This window comes from Chenopodium quinoa, unplaced genomic scaffold (assembly GCF_001683475.1).
Source record: "Chenopodium quinoa cultivar QQ74 unplaced genomic scaffold, ASM168347v1, whole genome shotgun sequence".
NCBI classification, from domain to species: domain Eukaryota; kingdom Viridiplantae; phylum Streptophyta; class Magnoliopsida; order Caryophyllales; family Amaranthaceae; genus Chenopodium; species Chenopodium quinoa.
In genome coordinates, this window is record NW_018742815.1 from 5775753 (window position 1) to 5796719 (window position 20967).

Here is a 20967-nt window from a genome sequence, read left to right on the forward strand (position 1 = left end):
TTGCGTACATGGGCTGAGGCCTGGCCGGCGGAGAGCGAGATGTTCGAGCAACTGGAGGGCACTGGGGTGAAGCACGTTCCTGCCACCATGCACGATAAGATTGACAGTACGCTGATCACGGCTTTCATTGAGCGATGGCAGCCGGATACAAACTCTTTTCACCTTCCGTTCGGTGAGATGACGATCATGTTACATGACGTCGAGGCCATTCTGGGGATTCGTGTTGAGGGTAAACGACTTTGTGCTGTGGCTGATGCGGATCAGGCAGATTCGCTGGCGGAGTTGTTGGCGGTGGACAGGGCTGCACTGTACACCGAGGCGCTAGGTGTTTGGGAACACGGAGGTGTGAAGATCGCATCCGTGTTGCAGCGGTGTTTGTACCCGAGTGCACGTAGGACGCCCGACGCACAGCTGAGTGCTTATGTTTTTCTACTCCTCGGATGTACCTTGTTTCCGGATAAGAGCGGCGGAAACAAGCTCAGGCCACGCGACATCGTAGAGGCGTGTGACCCCGACAGTGTAGGCCAGTTTTCCTGGGGATCGGCTACGTTGGCGTATTTGTATCGCCAACTAGGATTTGCGAGTCGGGCTGACGCGGCAGGTATCACTGGGTGTCTGACTCTATTGCAGACTTGGATATACGAGTACTTTCCTGCATTGCGACCACATCGTGACCCAGTTCCTATTGATGAGGGGATGTCGCGTGCTTGTGCGTGGAGTCCGCGCTCGGAGAAGAAGTCCGTTGACCGTACGGTTATTGCTGGACAGGCTGTCCCCCTTAGAGGTAACGTTTATTTATAGAGTCTACATTTTATTATTTGCACATATTATATTCATGTTATTAAATTTTATATGTTGTAATTGTACAGGTGAACTGGATGCCTTTCGGCCCGAACCCTAGTGTTAGGGTACCCAGGACCCTGTACACGGGACTCATTCAGTATCGTGACATCGTCGAGGCGTACATGCCCCAGCGTTGTCTTCGCCAGCTTGGATTTGTCCAAGTTGTCCCTCCTCCCCCGGCGTGCCCGATGAAGGCGGTCCGACCTGCATCGTCGAGGGAGTACGTCGTGGAATGGCCGGATATCATGACCGGGACGTGGGACCAGTTTCCGATGGTGGCTCGATTATGGACAGCGGAGTTGCAGCGGCCGCCTTCTGGGGTTACTCCCATGTGTGACCATTACTACATGGAATGGTTCAACCGGTATTCGCACCCGAGGTTGATCGCTGATCTCGACCACAGCGATGATGATTATGTGCCATCGCCTACTGCCACGGAAGCGGTATGTCTTTTATTATATTTATCGTTGTCTTTTAATTAAGTTTTATTTGTTGTTATTGTATTTCATCTTCTATTTTTTGTTGTATGCAGTGGATGGGAAAGATAATGCAAGACGTTCAGAAACTCTCTCTTGAGAAGGACAGCATGAGTGCAACAGGGAGAGCTGTTGTTGATAGTCTGGAACAGACCCTTGCGCAGTGGGAGTCGTCGTCGAGGAGGGATTACTGATGGTTATTGTATTTTATTTATAGAGCATTATGTTGGACATTATGTTGTAAAATTGTAACATTTTAGATTGTTCTTTTAGCTTCCAACTTAAACATATTATCAGTGCTGTTTTTAAATTTTGATATAACCGTTCGTGGATCCGCGCAACTTACCCATGCAACATATAGAATGCAGTAAGCAATACAATATAAAATATTAATGTTCTCATTAAAAGAGCAACGTACAAATAAGATTACAAATAAAGAATGTAAACAAGAAAAACTAAAATGCAGCTAGGGTGTTCCATTCGTGGATCCGGTCATTATATAGCGCATCCCAACCCTCTACGCTCGCTGTGCGAATGTTGTACCACCGAGGTATAATCGGTGGCACCGGAAAATCGGTTGACATGTCTAGTCGGATGAAATGTCTGTATGACGACCCAAGAAACGCAATAGCTAGCTCTCTGACCGGTGTGGTGACAGTCTCACGCGACCGCCAAGGGAGAACCGTGGTACAAGGATAATAAGCTTGACTATGCACTCCCAGGCCGAAATGCATGACTGCGCATTTGTAAATGTTTGCAACGGCAAACAGATCCAGGGGCGCGTCAAAATAATGATTTTCGCCGCAAGGTCCACCTCCCCACCGGATACGCCGGAGAGCGCCATCCAAGTCATCCTGGTACACATGATGATAAACATTTCGGTTAGAGTCAATTTCGCTGTACATCAACTCACGCACCAAACCGTAGTTGTCTTCGCCCATTTGAAAAACATCAGCCACGACCCGGAATCCGCAGTTACCATCTCCGATTACATCATTCCACCCTTCCAAGTACGACATGATGATCGCAGGTATCCTTTCCTTGTACGGAAACTGATCAACATCGTTTCTTCCTATTCACCAAATAATTAATTATAGACAGTTAAGAAGACAGGAGTAACACTTTAAAACTATGTGCAATAAAAACAACCAAAACGTACCAGTTCTCAGGGGCATATTCACAGACGATGAAGATTGACTACGACTAGATGACGATGTCCGACCACGAGAACGACCACGACCAAGACCACGGATATACTCAAACGCACTCCTGTTCCGCCGTTGTCGACCTCGAGGACGGTCAACTCCTTCGGGTTCCTCATAATCTAAGTTAGACGGGTGGAACATGTCATGAAGCACATGAGTAGCGTCACGAATAATAGAAGGATGGCTGGAGGACACTCGGTCGTACATCGAACGGAACTGCTCCAACTCTTCCTGTTCACGGTCGGCCGTTTGATTGTCTGCATGCTCACCAATAACAAGCGTCCTCCAGAATGAATGGACCTGATCAACATGTAACGACGCCCTTTCTTTTGTAATAACGCGATGAATGGTGCATGCGCAAGGTAATCCATGAGTTACTGAAATAGTACACCCACACCGAGTATACACTTCGTCAGCCAAGTCCCTCACCCTGTTCAGCTCAGTGAGAATCAACCCCAAGCAGTAGTGCGACACACGACCATGGAGAATCTTAAATATAAAATGGCTATACATCGTACCATGTCGTCGTCTGGAGTCCTCTAGAGAGTTCCTGATGTCGTTCTTCTGAGTTTCAATTGACTTGTTCAGTCTAGCGAACAGTGTATCCAAAGCAGCGGTCGATGAATCAATCCAGTCCTTGGTAGCTCTATGAGCGCTCTCAACTCTACATGTTGTAGTGTTCCCAAAATGAAGTACCTGGTTTGTCCAATATTTGACAAACTTTTCCCTGTGAGGGACCCATTGATGCATCACATAGTCCACCAGTGCCGGACACCAATGGTACGAATCCCTGAAGTTAGCCAATGCTCGCTCATACGCTTCCTCTGTGGTAGCCTGTAGGATCTTCCGCCACTTACCATTCACCAATCTCTCTGCCATTTCCAAATTCTTCTTGAAAAGGTTGTAGGCTTTCACTTTCACGCAGTTGTTGATGTGCCATGTGCACAATAAGTGGTTCGATTCGGGAAACAGCTCTGCTATGGGGGCAAAGAGACCTCCCTCACAGTCGCTGACGATGGCTGCTGGATGAACATTAGGCCCGATGTAGTTTCTCAGCTTCTCCAAAACCCAATAATAACTTGGAGCCGTCTCATCCCTGATGATTGCATGACCAATCAGAAAGTTCTGGTTCGTTGGAGCCATCCCAACCATCTCAACCAGAGGGAACTTGTACTTGTTTGTCTTGTACGTTGAGTCGATCAAAATCACAAATGGCCAAGACTTGATCATATCAGCACAATCAGGATGCACAAGGAAAAGATGAGTCACCTCCGCTGTATCTTCATCAGAATCAAACCAGAACAGGTAACCACGTGATTGTGCCTGGTGTAGCAGCTGCTGTATAGGGTTCCTTCCCTCTGACCGTTCAAACCTGAGTTGCTGTCTGACGTTGTAGATGTGTCTTCGGTTTGGATGGTCTTCTGGAAACTTCTCTAACACAGATGCTAATATTTTAGCAGGCTTCACTTGAGCATCACTCATTTCTTTCACAACTAGTTTCGCAGCAGGACTTAAGCCGCTCAGTTGTCGATGACCCTCTTCATATACTATCATCTCATGGTTGTGATACCCCCATTTAGAGTAACCTATCACTTCCCAACCGTCACGACTCCGTAGTTGTCGAACCTTTACTCTGAACTCACACCCACAACCTTTTCGCTTTGTGTCAAACCGAGTGGCTGTACGAAAATCTCTTTCTTCTCTTTTGCGATAACGGTCACATCTCAAAATGCGATCCATTCTACCATCCCGTTGAGATTTATGAGTTGCTACTACCAAGCAAAATCCAGCTGCAATTGCAACCTGTTTTGCCCAATCAATCGCCTGTTGAGCTTCTTCGAATGGACCATCATGTCCAAATATCTCACTGTAATCATTTCCGTCTCCACCATATTCCTGCATCAATTATATATTACAATAAATACATTTAACGATAATACATTTAATTTCTATATTTCCACATAATTAACACAAAAAAAAAACATAATTATATATAATCAAACTTAATTTTTATAAAAACCCAATTCGAATTTTCAAACTAAATTTAAAAATATACCATTTCGAATTTTCAAATTTAATTTTAAAAAAAACCTATTTCGAATTTTCAAATTTAATTTACAAAAAACCCATTTCGAATTTTTTTAAAAAATCATTTTCGATTTTTTATTTTCACAAAAAAATTAAATAAAAAACAACAACAAAATCAAAAAGGAAAAAATAAAAATTAATTATTAAAGGTGGCGTCTGCCAGGGCTGCCACAGCCACTGGACTGGCGCATGGCAGGGCCGCCTCACCCAGTGGAGTGGCGTCTGCCCAGGACGCCAGTCTGGTGGTCTGGGCGTCTGGGCTGGACGCCACTCTGGTGGTCTGGGCGTCTAGCCTGGACGCCACTCCGGTGGTTCTGGCGTCCGGCTTGGACGTCCAGGCTACGGTTTGGGCGTCCACCCTAGGCGCCGGAGCCACTACGACGGTAAACCGTGAATTTTAGCGGTCACTTACCTCGTTTTCCGTCGACGACGACGTACCTCCGGCGTCCCCCGCATCTCCGGCCTGCCATCCGGTCTCCCCCGGCGAGCCAGTACGGCTCCACATTTTTTACACCGAGATTATCTCAATTTTAGCAAAAGGGCATAATGGTCAAATCATAACATATTTGTGGGCTTTATATGGTAAATTACGGGCGATGTTTAGCGTTTCACAAAAATAAAATGGCACAACATTTTTTTTTTTACACACAAAAAATGGCACAACTAAAATAATGGAGGGAGTAATCTATGGAGTATTAATTACTTTCGTTCTAAAAGTGTTACAAACTTCACTTAGATCGTTGTTGTTAGATTCATCCTAATATAAATTTATGGGCTTATGCCTTTGAAAAATTGTTTTAATATTGATTACACTAATTTAAATGTGATTTTGTCATGCATTTTTAAATTAATATAATATCAACTTAAAAAAGATCTTAAATGTTTATTCATAACCCTAAGAGATACATACAACATCACTCTTTAAATTTTTACAAATTTAAAATTAGAGATAATGTTCAAAGGTTACCCTTTAAAATTTCAAAAGTTTTTGTATACATCCGGTTTACACTAATATTAATGTACATCGAGCAATATAAGGGTAACTTTTAGCTAATTTTAGGGTAACTTTTTGCCTTTTTTTGGGTAACTTTAAACATAATACAATTTTTATATAAATCTTTTTTTTTTGACACAATTTTTTATATAAATCAACAACAAGAAAAGTTTTATAAAGGTAATTTAATTACATTCAATCACTAATAATTGATTTTTAGTCATTTAAAATGTGATTCTTTACTAATAAAGCGTAGATAATTTTTATTTGAATTGGGTTACTTTAACGCATATTGGGGTAACTTTTATTCATTTAACTTTTAATCACTTTAGGCTATCTTTATAATGAATGTACAATAATTATTGTACACCCGATTTTTTAAAAGTTTGTGTTAAAATTTTACAAATTTAACATTGGAGATAATGCTCAAAGTTTCATTACAACAATATATCCAGTAATAAAATCTTTTAAAATCGAAACGAATGCAGTAATACAATCCACCAAATAATATTGCAAAACAAATTCTTTTGTTTACTTGTTCTTACTTCTTAGCAAACGAGTAACGACGTGTTCAAGGCGTGTAGAGTAGCGTGTCCAAAAAAGTGCGTCCTACCCCTTTTCTCCTTCTTAATTTTAGCCTCCTCTAATTAATTATTTAATTAACCTTCCTAATTTCACCATTAACATCCTACTTAACACAGTAAAAATTAATTTCCTAATTTTGGTTCTTCTTACCCAAAAAAAAAAAAAAATAAAAAAAAATAAATTTAATTCACCCTCCCCACCCATAAAACGCGGTGCTTCATCTCCTCATATAACTCCACCCTCTCTGCCTTAGGGTTCTCTCATCCACCCCACCCTCATTTTCTCTCTCCTAAATTTTCTGCGATCTTCAATCTTTTCTTCATTTTTCAACCTCTCTTTTAATTTTTCTTCATTTTTTCTGTTCTGGGTATTTCTCAATTTCTCCAATTTTCACCATTTTAGACAATTTTTGCAATTTTTTCAATACCCTAATCAAAAAATTTGTGGAATGCCGGCGAAAGATTAGATTTTGATGAACTTTTTGTATCTGGGTATTTCATAATTTCACCAAAAAAAATCTCATTTTTTTTGTCATTGATTGAATTTAATTGATACCCAAATCAAAAAAATTAGTGGGTATTTTCTCTGAGAAATGCCCGCAACAGATTACCAAGGTTCAGGAAGTCCGTTGACGAATTTCGGCCGTTCGATTTTGAGTATAAGACGTGATCAAGGTCAAGTTCATTCAACAATGGAGGGTTCACATGACCCAACAAATCAAGAATTCGAGCTCGAAACGTTTCAAAAACAAGTAGCAGAGCAATTCAATGAGTTATCATCAGCAGGTCCAGATGAGCTACTTTCTCTTTCTTGGGTTCGTAATTTGTTAGATGTTTTCATTTGTTGTCAAGAAGAATTTCGTATTGTTTTATTTAATAATAAAGGGTATTTGAATCGAGCACCAATGGACCGTTTAATTGGCGAATTTTATGAAAGAAGTGTTAAAGCCCTTGATGTTTGTAATGCAATTAGAGATGGAATTGAACAGGTTAGACAATGGGAGAAATTGCTGGAAATTGTGATTTGTGCTCTTGATAATCAGAAGAGTTTAGGTGAAGGTCAAATTCGCAGGGCGAAAAAAGCTTTGATTGATCTCTTGATTGGTATGTTAGATGAGAAGGAATCGAATGCGGCATTAGCGCATAGAAACCGGTCATTTGGTAGGAATAACGGTAGTAGTGGTGGTGGTGGTAAGGATCATCAAAAGAATATGGGACATTTCCGGTCATTATCTTGGAGCGTTTCGAGGTCGTGGTCGGCCTCGAGACAGCTCCAAGCAATGGGGTATAATCTGAATGCTCCTAGAGCTAATGATGTAATGGCTACAAATGGACTGGCTGTTGCTGTTTATACAATGAGTTGTGTTCTGCTGCTGGTAATGTGGGCTTTAGTAGCTGCAATTCCTTGCCAGGACCGGGGGTTGCAGACCCATTTTTCGATCCCTAGACAATTCATTTGGGGACCCCCGGTTTCGTCGATTCATGAGAGGATCTTGGAGGAGAGTAAGAAGAAGGACAGGAAGAATGCTTGTGGATTGTTAAAGGAGATTTATCAGACTGAGAAGTGGACTCGACAGATGAATGAATTACTCGATTCGTTGCAGTTCCCTTTGTCTGAGGAGAAGGAGGCCGAGGTTAGGCAACGAGTGGAGGAGCTTAAGCAGGTTTTCGAGACTCTGAAGCAAGGGCTATACCCCTTGGAGAGGCAGGTCAGAGAGGTGTTTCATCGGATTGTTAGGAGTCGAACTGAGGGACTCGATTCGTTGGGTCGTGCAGGCAGTTCTGAATGAAAATCGACTGAGTTCGATAGTTTGGATTACATTGGATAGATGGAATACTTTTGTGTTATGGAGTTTTTGGTTTCGCAAAATCAACATTGATGCTGCTTTGCCAAGAAATATATGGATTTAGAAAATGAATGTGTCTTGTATTTATGATTGTGATCAGCAGCAAATATAATTGTGTAGAGATTATATAAGAAAACAAAAACAAAAAAAAAATGTTGGGATCTTCTTGATCCATTATTCAGCTGCTGTTGTTGCTGGGATTATCTGTAGTCTGTCAGGATGCTGTTGCTGTTTGTATAATCCAGAGTTTCAGACAGGGTTTTTGCTTCTGGGTTGTGTAGTTGAACAATGTTCTTCAATCTTGACTGTTTCTTTTTTTTTTTTTTTTTTTTTAATTGTAGTTTTTTTAAATGTGTATTTAGGATTTCTTTTTTCTTGGGATTATGAATATTGGATACTTAACTTCTGTAAGAAGAAAGAAAATTTCTCAAAAGGAAAAAAAAAAAAAAGCTGAGAAAAATAACCTTTAGTCTTTACTGAGATCTTTTACTCATAGTTCAATTGTTAAATTGTTTGTTATATGCATTAATATCTAATGTAGTTTTATCTTGAATCAAATCAAGCAGCGATTCTAGATACTAGTATTGTAGGTATTCATTCCAAATTAAAGTTTGCATAAGTTTATTTTTTTACCATTCTAATAAATATAAATATAGAAGAAATTGCATATGAAAAATTATAACATAATACAAATGTACAATACACGCCTCTAATTACCGATTAATTCACAGGAGTACTGATTAGATTATTAGAGCAGTATGCAATTAGTTCATGATTTGTATGATTTAATGTACACTTATTTTCTTTGTCCTCATCTGTTTATCAATATCTTGTCTATTGTATTCTTTTTTTTTTTTTTTCTTTAACACCATTTGTCAATTTTGAATAAAATTTGGCCAGATATCTCCATACTTCTAGATACCTGATGTCTGGAGTTGTCACATTTTTGAAGACAACAATGTTGATATGTTTAATGTTTTAGCTCTTTTGTTTCTTTTGACTCCATACTTCTCTTCTTCATTATGTGACTAACTATGAGTCACAAACTCTTTAATACGAAAACAAATCGGAGTTAGGATCTGTTTTGATTTTCTGAATTGAGCTGAATTTAATTGATCTGAACTGAACTGATTGGAGTTGAACTAAACAGAGCTGAACTGTTTATGAGAAAAGAAAATTAGGAACTGAACTGGATTGATTGGAGCTAAATTAAACTGAACTAAACTAAAATTAAGCTAAAAATAACATACCCTTAATCCGAGACTATAACTTGAATATCTTGATACTCTTTGATCTTGTCGTATCAACTCAAAATCATTTAAAAATACTTTCAAATATCCTCTCAGTATTATGCATTTTTAATCATATCAAAAAAAAAAAAAAAAAAAGAACTAATATTTTATCGGAAATTATTTTACTCCGTATTATATAACAAAGAGAGTATTATGCAGGGGAGGCCGCAATCCTCTGTGGTGTTGACCGTTGTGCCAAAAGACAAAGCTTTGAAACATGAATTCTTATTGTAATGGCTAAAAATCAGTAAAAATAAAAAATAATGTGAGATTTTACATGAGAAAGAGTGAGGCCAGGCTGTGTGTTTGGGATAGTTGTCTCCTAAGAAGCAGGCAATAAATATTTGTAAGTTTTAGAAACGTAATTAAACAATAAAGATACTCCTTAATTACACTCGATCTTCACAATCCTAGTCAAGCAAGCAAAACATCCCCATCTTACACATTTTTTACGTTAACTACTCTTCCAAATTTTATCATTTGTCTATCAATTTTAATCATTCATGCTTCAATGCGAGATTTGACAATAGTCAACAACTCATTATAGGATACAAGTGCGTATACAGTTGTATCACCTCGTGTACATTTAGGGGTCTGTTCTTATAAACTGAACTGAATTGAACAGAATTGAGCTGAACTAAAATGAATATTTTAATAAGAGAGAGAAATTAGGAGCTGAACTGAACTGAAAATAAACGTATGAAAGCAGGCCCATAGTTAACTGATACGAAGTAAAACTGATAAAACAATCATTTTATTGTCTTACTTCTAATATTAGGGTGACTGTTAACTTGTTTTAATTATCTTTGTACATATATTAAGAAGTCATTTATAAGAGATAAGTAAATTCTTTAATGTATTTTGTAACAACTTGATAAATATATATATATATATATATATATATATATATATATATATATATATATATACTTCAATTTTTTTTTTAATTTTTTTTATATCCATCATACAATATCTATTGTACACAGTCTAATTTATAAACTGGTGACTAAGGGTATGTTCTCTTATGTTGAATTTTAGTTCAGTTCAGTTCTGTTCTGTTCAGCTCAGTTCAGTTCAGTTCAGTTCAGCTCAGCTCCTAATTTCCTTCTTTTATAAAATATTCATTTCAGTTCAGTTCAATTCAGTTCAGTTCAGTTAGCTCAATTCAGTTCAGTTCAGCTCAGTTCAGTTTAGTTTAGTTTAGTTCAGCTGAGTTCAGTCAATGAGAACAAGCCTTAACTTAGGCCCTATTCTATTGAGCTTCTGGACAGAGCAGAGCAGAGCATATCTCAGCAGAGCAGAGCAGATTTTATTATTATTAGTATTAGTATTATTTTTAATCAGAGCATAGCAGAGCAGGACAGAACAGAGCAAATTAAATCATATTAAAGCAGAGCAGCTCTAAAGAACGGGGCCATATACCGAATAAGTAATTAAAGAAATGAAATTAATTAAAACACAAATGTTCAAAAAAAATCGGATGTACAATAATGCTATTGTAAGTCCATAGCAGTGAGCCTCTTCATTACTTTCTTTTATTAGTTTCACTTTCTCTCCTCACTTATTTTTCACTCACTACGGAAGCCACCACTGCCGCCACCAGCTTGAGCCTCTCTCTCTCTCCTCACTTATTTTTCACCCACTACGGGAAGCCACCATCGCCGCCACCACTGTCGCGAGCTTGAGCCTCGTCAACAGTGATCTGACGGTTGTTGAGTGTTTGGCCGTTCATTCCTTCGATCGCGGCATCAAGGTCTTCGTTCTTTGCTTCCGAAGGTAATGATGGTGACAATGCTTGTATGACAATTGAAAGCATTAGCAGAAATTTTTATGATAAAAAGGGTCTCTTTTGTGGAAAAAAAAAGAGTCACTTATGTGAAAAAATGGGGTCACTTTTGTAAAAAAAAAAAAAAAAAAAAAAAAAAAAAAAAAGGTCACTTTTGTGAAAATATAGGTCACTTTTATAAAAAAAAAAGGTCACTTTTGTAATAAAAATGATCACTTTTGTAAAGAAAAAGGCTCACTTTTATTAAAAAAAAAAAGGATCACTTTTCGCAAAAATGTTTGATGTACAATAAAATTATTGTAAATTGGGGGCATGCAAAAGTTTTTGTAATTAAAATTTTACCATCAAATTACGTTGGAGTGTTAGAGTGATAATCACACTTAGTAATTTAACATTTATGGTAAAATCCTATAACAAATTCTCCCAAACATTTGGTTTTGTCTCTTAGAGTCAAGAAAAAAATAAAATACTACTCGTAATTTTGGAATGGGTGACTAGTGACCAGCGAAATTTGACCTTATTTTGTAATTAACTTTTTATTTTATTAATATTCTTACTCGTAATTTGGAAAGATGATACTCCGTAGTTCATACTTCATAGCTTATGGATTACTGTGCTCAACACAACGTACAGATGAGTTACAGGTGGATTTGGGCTGTGGAGTTGTAGCCTTGTGTGTGGCTAATGCTAAACACCCATGCTTGCCATTTGGCGGTTTGTTTCTTGGTTCGTTTGACTGTTTCTTCTTTTTGTTACTTCACTTGTATGGATTAATCTGAATATACAAGTATTCCCTTAGGTAGACCCGGCAAACAGCCAAACAGGTCATTTCGGTTCGGCTAACATTTGGGTTAGGTACCCGTTGAGTCGGGTATAAACACTCTCTTAGGTAGACCTGACAAACAGCCAAACAGGTCATTTCGATTCGGCTAACATTTAGGTTGGGTACGGGTCGGATCGAATACGAGTATCAAGTCAAGATTGGGGCAATCCATTTTTTGGTAGGGTATAGGTCGCGTTGATTTTGGTTTTCAGGTCGAATTCGGGTCGATGTTATTGGGTCAATTCGGGTCACGGGTTAGGTCTTTGGGCCTGGGTTAGGATTGCTATGTCTATTCTTAGGTACTAGGTAAATGTTCCCTTCACCTAAATTCACTTATATTACTTCTTTCGCTCTTAAATAATTGACACAGTTAAACTTGATACATGTAATTGCACTAGTTTGACTTTAAATATTACGGAATATATATTAGTGAAAATGTAAAAAAGTTGATGTTATGAAAGGTTGTATACTATGGAGTATTAATACTTATTCAACAACATATTTCATGATAAAAAAAAATCTATTTTATATTCCGTATTATTAAAAAGTAGTGGTCAAAATTAGCATATAAATAGTAAAAAGTCAAACGTCTAAATTAGCAATATACAACCTCCTCACTTAGGATGTAGTAATATATAACCTCTATATGCATAGCAGGCATAGCAGTATAGTAATTACACGTACTATGGTTTGATAATTATCTCATTGGACCTTTCGATGGTCTAATGATACCCACTGCTCTGTTTTTGTTTCTCTTTTGTTATACACTTATACAGCATTTGTTTGACCTTCTATTAATTTGATTTCATAGAATAGTATGTTAAGAAAATAATGCAAATTTTCTATTTAATTAAATTTGAGGGAGAAATAAATTACATAAACAAAATGTCTATTTATACCAAAGTGCAAAAAAACACAACCCCTCTTATCTCTGAGTTATTTTTCTTCTCTTAGATTTTCTCTTGAAATTATTTCATACAAATGAAGGAAATGCTCAATTTATAGTTTTCCTAAAACAACCTAAGCCATTTAAAATTTAGCCTGCAATATTTATTATCATTAGTTATTTTTCCCTATATTTGGAAACACCTTTAATTTTCAATGGTAATGCATGGTTATTTAATAACCATTTTTTTTTTTCTTTATGTTTCTTAATTATCTGCCAACAATCTCCCACTTGAAGACTGATTTCAATCTGTCTTCACACCAAGGAGTAGAACCTCAACTAGTCTTCTGTCATTTTAAGACCAATTGATGTTGAGCACAATTTCAACTTGTCAATCGTCACTGTTTTCGTTAACATGTCTGCTGGATTCTTACTGCCAAGAATCTTTTTAAGAGTTAACACTTCATCTTCTAGAAGAGACCTGATAAAGTGATAACGAATACCGATGTGCTTTGTTCTTGAGTGAAACGCCGAATTCTTTGCTAAATGTATAGCACTCTGACTATCGCTATACAAAATATTATTCACTTGTTTGAACCCCAGCTCATCTAACAAACCTTGAAGCCATATCATCTCTTTACTAGCTTCGGTCACTGCCACATACTCAGCTTCTGTAGTGGATAAAGCAACAATCTTTTGTAGTTGGGACATCCAACTTACGGCTGTATTTCCAACTGTAAATACATAACCCGTTGTGCTCTCTCTATTATCGACTTCACCGCCAAAGTCTGCATCAACGTAACCTTGTATTTTCAATTCACCTTTACCAAAGTACAAACACTTATTAATTGTACCTCGTAAATACCTCAAAATCCATTTAACAGCTTCCCAATGGACTTTTCCTGGATTGGACATAAACCTGCTTACAACTCCCACTGCATGTCCAATATCTGGTCTTGTACAAACCATTGCATACATCAAACTTCCAATAGCCGAGGCATAAGGAACCTAGGCCATATATTCTTTATCTTCATCTGTCTGAGGGGACTGATCCTTTGATAGATGAAAATGACTCGCCAACGGTGTACTAACAGGCTTAGCATCACCCATATTGAATATCTGAAGAACACGTTTGATGTACTCTGATTGTGATAACTGCAAAGTGCCTCTCTGCTTATCTCTTGTGATTTGCATTCCAAAAATCTTCTTTGCTGCACCCAAGTCCTTCATGTCAAATTCCTTTGACAATTGATGTTTCAACTTTATAATATCATTCATATCAGAACCTGCTATTAACATATCATCAACATAAAGTAATAGGATGATATAACTGGATTGATATCTCTTGAAGTAGCAACAGTGGTCAGCGTTGCACTTCTGGAAATCTTCCTTGTGCATGAAGTTATCAAACTTTTTGTACCATTGTCTTGGGGCTTGTTTTAGCCCGTATAAACTTTTCTTAAGTTTGCATACCATCTGCTCTTTCCCACTTTTTATAAAACCTTCTGGCTGGTGCATGTATATTTCTTCATCAAGATCTCCATGAAGAAATGCAGTCTTCACATCTAACTGCTCGAGATAAAGATCTTCAATTGCAACAATACTCAATACTGTTCTAATGGTATTGAGTTTCACAACAGGAGCGAATATCTCATTATAATCAACTCCTTCTTTCTGTTGAAAACCTTTGACAACTAGTCGAGCCTTATACCTCTTGGAATCATCGTGCTCCTTTTTTGCTCGATATATCCATTTGTTATGAAGGGCCTTCTTACCTATGGGTAACTCAGTTAGTTCCCATGTCTGGTTTGAAATCAGGGATTGCATTTCATCTTTCACTGCAAGCCCCCACTTGCTAGCATTTTGGTCTGGGATGCTTCATAATAATCTTCTGGTTCCCCATCATCAGTTAATAACAAATAATTCATATATTTTCTATTAGGCACATGTGGTCGAGTACTCCTTCTTAGGGTAGGAGTTGGACAAGAAGGTTGTTGTATGTCATTTGATTGCGATGTACTGCCCTGTACAGTCTGTTCTTCTTGTTGCGGAGTACTTATGATAGTGTACTCTTGCATCGTACTGTCTGGGACATAATCTTCATCAATGAATGTAGATTCTTTTTGATTTGTTTCATAACTCTCAATTTTATGCCTATCTTTGTACATGGCTCTCTCATTGAAAATTACATCTCTTGAACGAATAACCTTTTTGCTTTCATCATCCCAAATGCGGTATCCGAACTCATCTTCGCCATAACCGATAAAAGTGCAAACTTTTGATTTAGGATCAAGCTTATTTCTGCCTTGATCACTAATGTGCACATAAGCTACACAACCAAATACCTTTAAGTGCAACAATTTGATCTCTTTGCCGCTCCATACCTCCTCTGGTAATTTGTACTCCAATGGGGTTGATGGTCCTCGATTGATCAAGTAAGCTGTTGTATTGACTGCTTCTGCCCAGAATTGTTTTGGTAGACCTGACTGTATACGAATGCTTCTGGCTCTTTCTGTCAATGTTCGGTTCATCCGCTCAGCTATGCCATTATGCTGAGGCGTATCTGGCACAGTTCTTTCCATCTTAATACCATGCTCGTAGCAAAACTTCTTGAATTTGGTGTCCTCATATTCTCCGCCATTGTCGGACCTGAATCTTTTGATCTTCAGACCTGTTTCATTTTCAACCCTAGCTTTCCATATCCTGAAAACTTCAAACACTTCGGACTTGTATTTTAGAAAGTAAACCCATACTTTCCTAGAGTGATCATCAATAAAAGTCACAAAGTACTGTTTTCCACCTATAGACTGGGTGGTTGTTGGTCCCCACACATCAGAATGAACAAGCTCCAATTTTTCTTTCATTGGAGTTCTTCCATATGTCTGAAAGCTTACCCTCTTCTGCTTTCCAAGTATGCATTCTTCACACATGTCTAAATTCACAGATTTTAGACTAGGGAGTTTTCCAATTGAATGCATGATCTTCATTCCTTTCTCACTCATGTGACCAAGTCTTTGGTGCCATAACTTGGAATTTTCATTCTCTGTTGCAACTGCAATCGAATAACACGCTCCAGCTGTCAAATAGAGAGTACCATTCTTTTTACCATGAGCAACTATCATTGCTCCCTTTGAAATCTTCCAATTATCACCTTGAAAGATTATAGTGTAACCTTCACGAGCCAACTGCCCAACTAAGATCAAGTTCTTTCTTAGGTCGGGAACATGTTTGACATCCTTCAGCTCCCAAGCTGACCCATTTAACTTAATTTTGACATTACCTTGACCAACAATATCACAAGGTTGGTCATCACCAAGGTATACCTGTCCAAGGTTTCTATGGACATACTTCTCAAAAAAGTTTTTATTAGAAGTAGCATGGAACGATGCTCCAGAGTCTAATACCCAAGACTCTTCTTTGCTCTCCAATGAGTATATCAACGCATCATCACCTTCTCCGGTAGAAGTGAGATTTGCCTCTGCCTTCACTTCTTTTCCTTTTGGTGTTCCCTTGCACTGATTTTTATAGTGCCCAATCTTTCCACAATTCCAACACTCCACAGTCTTTGAGTTTTGGAAATTATTTGGATTCCTGGATTTTGACCTCCTATCTCTGGATTGTCCTCGATAGTTTGATCTTCCGCGTTCATTTCTTCTGATTAAATTTCTTCCTCTTGACTCTGTATGCAATACTGAAGTGGATGAAGATTCACCTGATTCTCTTCGTCGAATCTCCTCACTAAGAACCAGATCACGAACGTCATCAAACTTCAACTTGTTATTTCCCGATGAGCTACTCACAGCTGTGACTGTAGCATTCCAACTATCTGGCAGGGAAGATAAAAGTATTAACGCTAATACTTCATCATCAAATTTGATTTCAACAGAACTCAATTGGGTTGTGACAGAATTGAGTTCATTAAGGTGTTGAGCTACCGATCCACCTTCCGACATCCTCAAACTAAACAACCGCCTCATCAAATGAACTTTATTGGAGGCTGATGGCTTCTCATACATATTAGAGAGAGCTTTCATGAGACCTGCCGTTGTGGTTTCCTTTGCAATGTTAAACGCCACATTGCGTGATAACGTCAATCGAATAACTCCGAGTGCTTGTCTATCTAAAAGCTTCCATTCTGCTTCTTGCATGCCATCTGGCTTTTTCTCTTCCAGATGTTGATAGAGTTTTTTCTGGTATAAATAATCTTCAATCTGCATTTTCCAAAATTCGAAATCTTTACCATTGAATTTTTCAAGTTTAACTTCTCCTTTGTCTGCAGCCATTTCTCCCACTCAAATTTGACTTTTTCTTTTAGGATCGTTTTTATTTTTATCGTAATGTGGACTAATTGTCAACCAAGCTCTTGATACCAATTGTTAAGAAAATAATGCAAATTTTCTATTTAATCAAATTTGAGGGAGAAATAAATTACATAAACAAAATGTCTATTTATACCAAAGTGCAAAAAAACACTACCCCTCTTATCTCTTAGTTATTTTTCTTCTCTCAGATTTTCTCTTGAAATTATTTCATACAAATGAAGGAAATGCTCAATTTATAGTTTTCCTAAAACAACCTAAACCATTTAAAATTTAGCCTGCAGTATTTATTACCATTAGTTATTTTTCCCTATATTTGAAAACACCTTTAATTTTCAATGGTAATGCATGGTTATTTAATAACCATTTATTTATTTTTCTTTATGTTTCTTAATTATCTGCCAACATAGTATGTCAACAACTTATTGAAATTTGACCAAGTCAACATTATTATTCGGAAAAATGTAGGTTGAATCTTTCTTTCTTTGTTTGTTAAATAAAAAATGGTACGTGTTATCTTAAATTTGGCGGATTAGTTTTGACTTGTTAGACTGCAAATTGTTGATGCCAACACGTCGTTTAATAGCTTGATATGTACAAACGACCTACTTCAATAATATATTCAACACCTTTGAGAACGTGAAGTCCTTTCTCTTTACCCACTTGATAACGTGCCTTGATTTCTTGCTTTTTATTTGTCAATTTGATAATTTTATAATCAAGTTTCATGCTTGTTTAATTACCTTGAATTTCTAGAGGACTTAATTATGGTCAATGGAGACTAAAGAGTAATGCTTCTCCTAGTTTGAAATGATGAATGGGTTTTTAGAATATACTCCATAACCGGATAACATATTAAAATTTAGGGTAATGTTATATGCAGCTCTAAGGGCTATATATAAGCATTAAATACACTTTTGAAAATTGTATAAAATTAGAAATTCGTGATAAAAACGAGCGTAAATTAGTGTAATAGCTTGAATAACTCTTATTTTAACTCGTCGAAATTTAACTATATGAATTTTATCTTATAAAACATATATGGAGTCATGAACGGTTTATTTTTCAAAACATGGCATAAATAACTTGTTGATGGCATTAATGCCCCATAATGAAACATGAAACATGACACATAACCCAGTTTATTTATTTATTTATTTAGGGGGGGGGGATTCTACAGTTTTTTTTGTATAACAATTGTATTAAATAAAGGAAAATGTTATACATACTATTATATAGCCTTTAAGGCTACATATAAGCATTAAATTTATACTTGAAATTCGTAAAAACTTAAGAAATCATCAAAATATAAACACTAATAACACTGATTTACGCGTGTTTTTGTCATGAATTCCTAATTTTATACAATTTTCATGAGTATATTTAATGTTAATATATAACCCTTATGATAGAAAAAATTGAGTTCAAAGCTAGTCACATGGACATCAACATATTTCTTTCAGCAAAAAAAAAAAAAAAAAGGGTAAAATATAATAAAATAAAATAAACATAGATATCAACTAAATGGAATTCTCAAGTGAAATTTTTTCTATGGAGGCGGATGCACGATGCTCCGTGCATCCGTTCTCTTTAAAAACGCGGAATGAACATTCCGTTGTTTAGTAAAGAACATACATTTGTTTTGAAAAGAACATATAGCTTTTTGATAAAGAACATCACATATACTTGTATTGTAATGAACATATAGTTATTTTATAAAGAACATATACCTATTTTATAAAAAAAAAACATCCAACTTCATGTTCTTTATATATATATCTAAAGAACATCCGTAATATTAATTAAAAACATGATAATTAGAGGTGATCAACTTCGGTCCGACCCTACCCGGCCTAGCCCGATCCAACCCGAAAATAGGGTGGGTTTAGACGAGCCTAAAAATGCATTTTTAGTTAAAAAATCCAAACTCGGCCCGAAAAAAAGCCGAAAATCCAAATTAGAGCTGTATTGTAAAGAACATATAGTTGTTTTATAAAGAACCTATACCTATTTTGTAAAAAAAACATCCAACTTCACGTTCTTTATATATATATCTAAAGAACATCCGTAATATTAATTGAAAACATGATAATTAGAGGTGATCAACTTCGGCCCGACCAAACCCGACCCGACCCGATCCAACCCGAAAATAGGGCGGGTTTAGACAAGCCTAAAAATGCATTTTTAGTTAAAAAATCCAAACTCGGCCCGAAAAAAAGCCGAAAAACCCACTACATTTTTCGGGTTTTTTGGACACGAGATACTATGTTATAGCCCAGCCCGACCCGAATTTTTTATCACCTTTAATGATAATATAATGTAATGAACATTATTTTTATTCAACCACCATAATCTAAAGACAAAATTCAAAGAACATTTCAAATTAAACAATTAACATATGTCACAAATAAAAGTACATTATTCTGAGAATCAAAGAACATGAAGATAAAGAACATTATTTAATTGCACGTTATGTTATTTATAATTTTATAACATGTTCTTTGCACTTTAATGGAATGTTCTTTACATTTCTATACAATGTTCTTTACAATTCTATAATATGTTCTTTTCACTTAAACTAAATGTTCTTTATATTTCTATGCAATGTTCTTTCCGCTTTTTTTTGGAAGAGATGCACCATGTGGATCGTGCATCCGCCTACACAAATCATGCATTGCTTCTCAAGGCCCAATACTTAATGCCTTTTTGGTTTAACCAATCTAACAAGCAACATTACAAGAGATGCAATTAAAGTCGATCCAATAAAAATGCAAGGCCCAAATAGTGTACACTTATTATTTTTCTCTTCCATTTCATATCCATCATAACTTCTTTCTTCCTTGATACCTTGTTTTGTTTTACAACCTTCTTCTACCTTTTCCTCAACTATTTCCTCTGTTTTGTCACTCTCACCATTGATCCTACTACACACTTCTCCTTCGGTTTCTTGAATCGACGATGATACACCTTCATCATCAATTCTCCTTCGTGAATATGGGACGAGTTCTCTTATTTCATCATCCTCATCACTTTCATGCATACTTTCCTCTTGCAAAGTTTCATGATCACTAACTTGTTTATCATCGTTCTTGACCTCTTCAATCCCACCTCCAATCATTATGCCCTCATTTTGCTTAGGCATGTAGATTGTCAACGTCGATTCATCATCATTGTAATTGGCCTTAATTCGATCCAATAACACCTCAAGAGGAATTTTAAACACCTTGATAAAACTCTTTAAATTTGGTTCATTCTTGTGCATTACCCATCCTTTCATTACCATTTCTTGCACCGCCTTCTCACCACTTATCGAAATTAGTGTTCCATCTTCATTTATGTCGATCTTGACATCTTCCCTTTTAAATCCTAAAACAACCACCCAAAAAAATCATAAAAATCAGCAACCTTCCTAATTTAGAGAGGTAAAAAATGCATAAATACAAGATTATCATACATAGTTACATACAATGTGTTACCTCTAAGATGAGCCGTAAGAATAAACGTAGTTTCGGTCTCTCTAGATAGAAACACAGGACCAGCTCGATCTTTAGCAATTCGAAAGTCAGTAGAATGAGGGTCACCTTTAGTTGTGGTAATCTTGAGGTCTAATTCAAGCTCCATATTTCAAATATGCACTAGAAAAACAAACTATATGGAAAAAAATGAACTCAAAAATATGACATATGTACACCATATGTTGTGATACTTATATTACATTATGTTCAAAGTTATATTTATACAAATAAAATATGGGTATTAAAAAGATTTAATAAAATTTTGAAATAAAAGTGTGTGTGAAAGTAAAATGTGAAGTAGGCCGTAAG

At 36.7% G+C, this 20967-nt stretch overlaps 2 protein-coding genes across 2 annotated transcripts; one reads left to right on the forward strand and one right to left on the reverse strand.

Moving 5' to 3' along the window:
* Positions 1–6143: 6143 nt before the first annotated feature.
* Positions 6144–8513, forward strand: LOC110725881. Its single transcript, XM_021905348.1, has one exon. The coding sequence runs from the start codon at positions 6784–6786 to the stop codon at positions 7978–7980; it is 1197 nt and encodes a 398-aa protein (XP_021761040.1). The 5' UTR covers positions 6144–6783; the 3' UTR covers positions 7981–8513.
* Positions 8514–18975: 10462 nt separating this feature from the next.
* LOC110725477 lies at positions 18976–20845 on the reverse strand. Its single transcript, XM_021904948.1, has 2 exons — positions 20620–20845; positions 18976–20509 (listed from the first exon to the last, which is right to left on the reverse strand). The coding sequence occupies exons 1-2, from the start codon at positions 20762–20764 to the stop codon at positions 19839–19841; spliced, it is 816 nt and encodes a 271-aa protein (XP_021760640.1). The 5' UTR covers positions 20765–20845; the 3' UTR covers positions 18976–19838.
* Between the last annotated feature and the right edge of the window lie 122 nt (positions 20846–20967).

Excerpts from the sequence above, each read along its gene's own strand:
- LOC110725477 (XM_021904948.1), bottom strand. The coding sequence starts at position 20,764 with ATGGAGCTTGAATTAGACCTCAAGATTACCACAACTAAAGGTGACCCT. Across the intron at positions 20,510-20,619 it reads TCTTACGGCTCATCTTAGAG|GATTTAAAAGGGAAGATGTC; the intron begins GTAACACATTGT and ends TGGTTGTTTTAG.
- LOC110725881 (XM_021905348.1), top strand. The coding sequence starts at position 6,784 with ATGCCCGCAACAGATTACCAAGGTTCAGGAAGTCCGTTGACGAATTTC.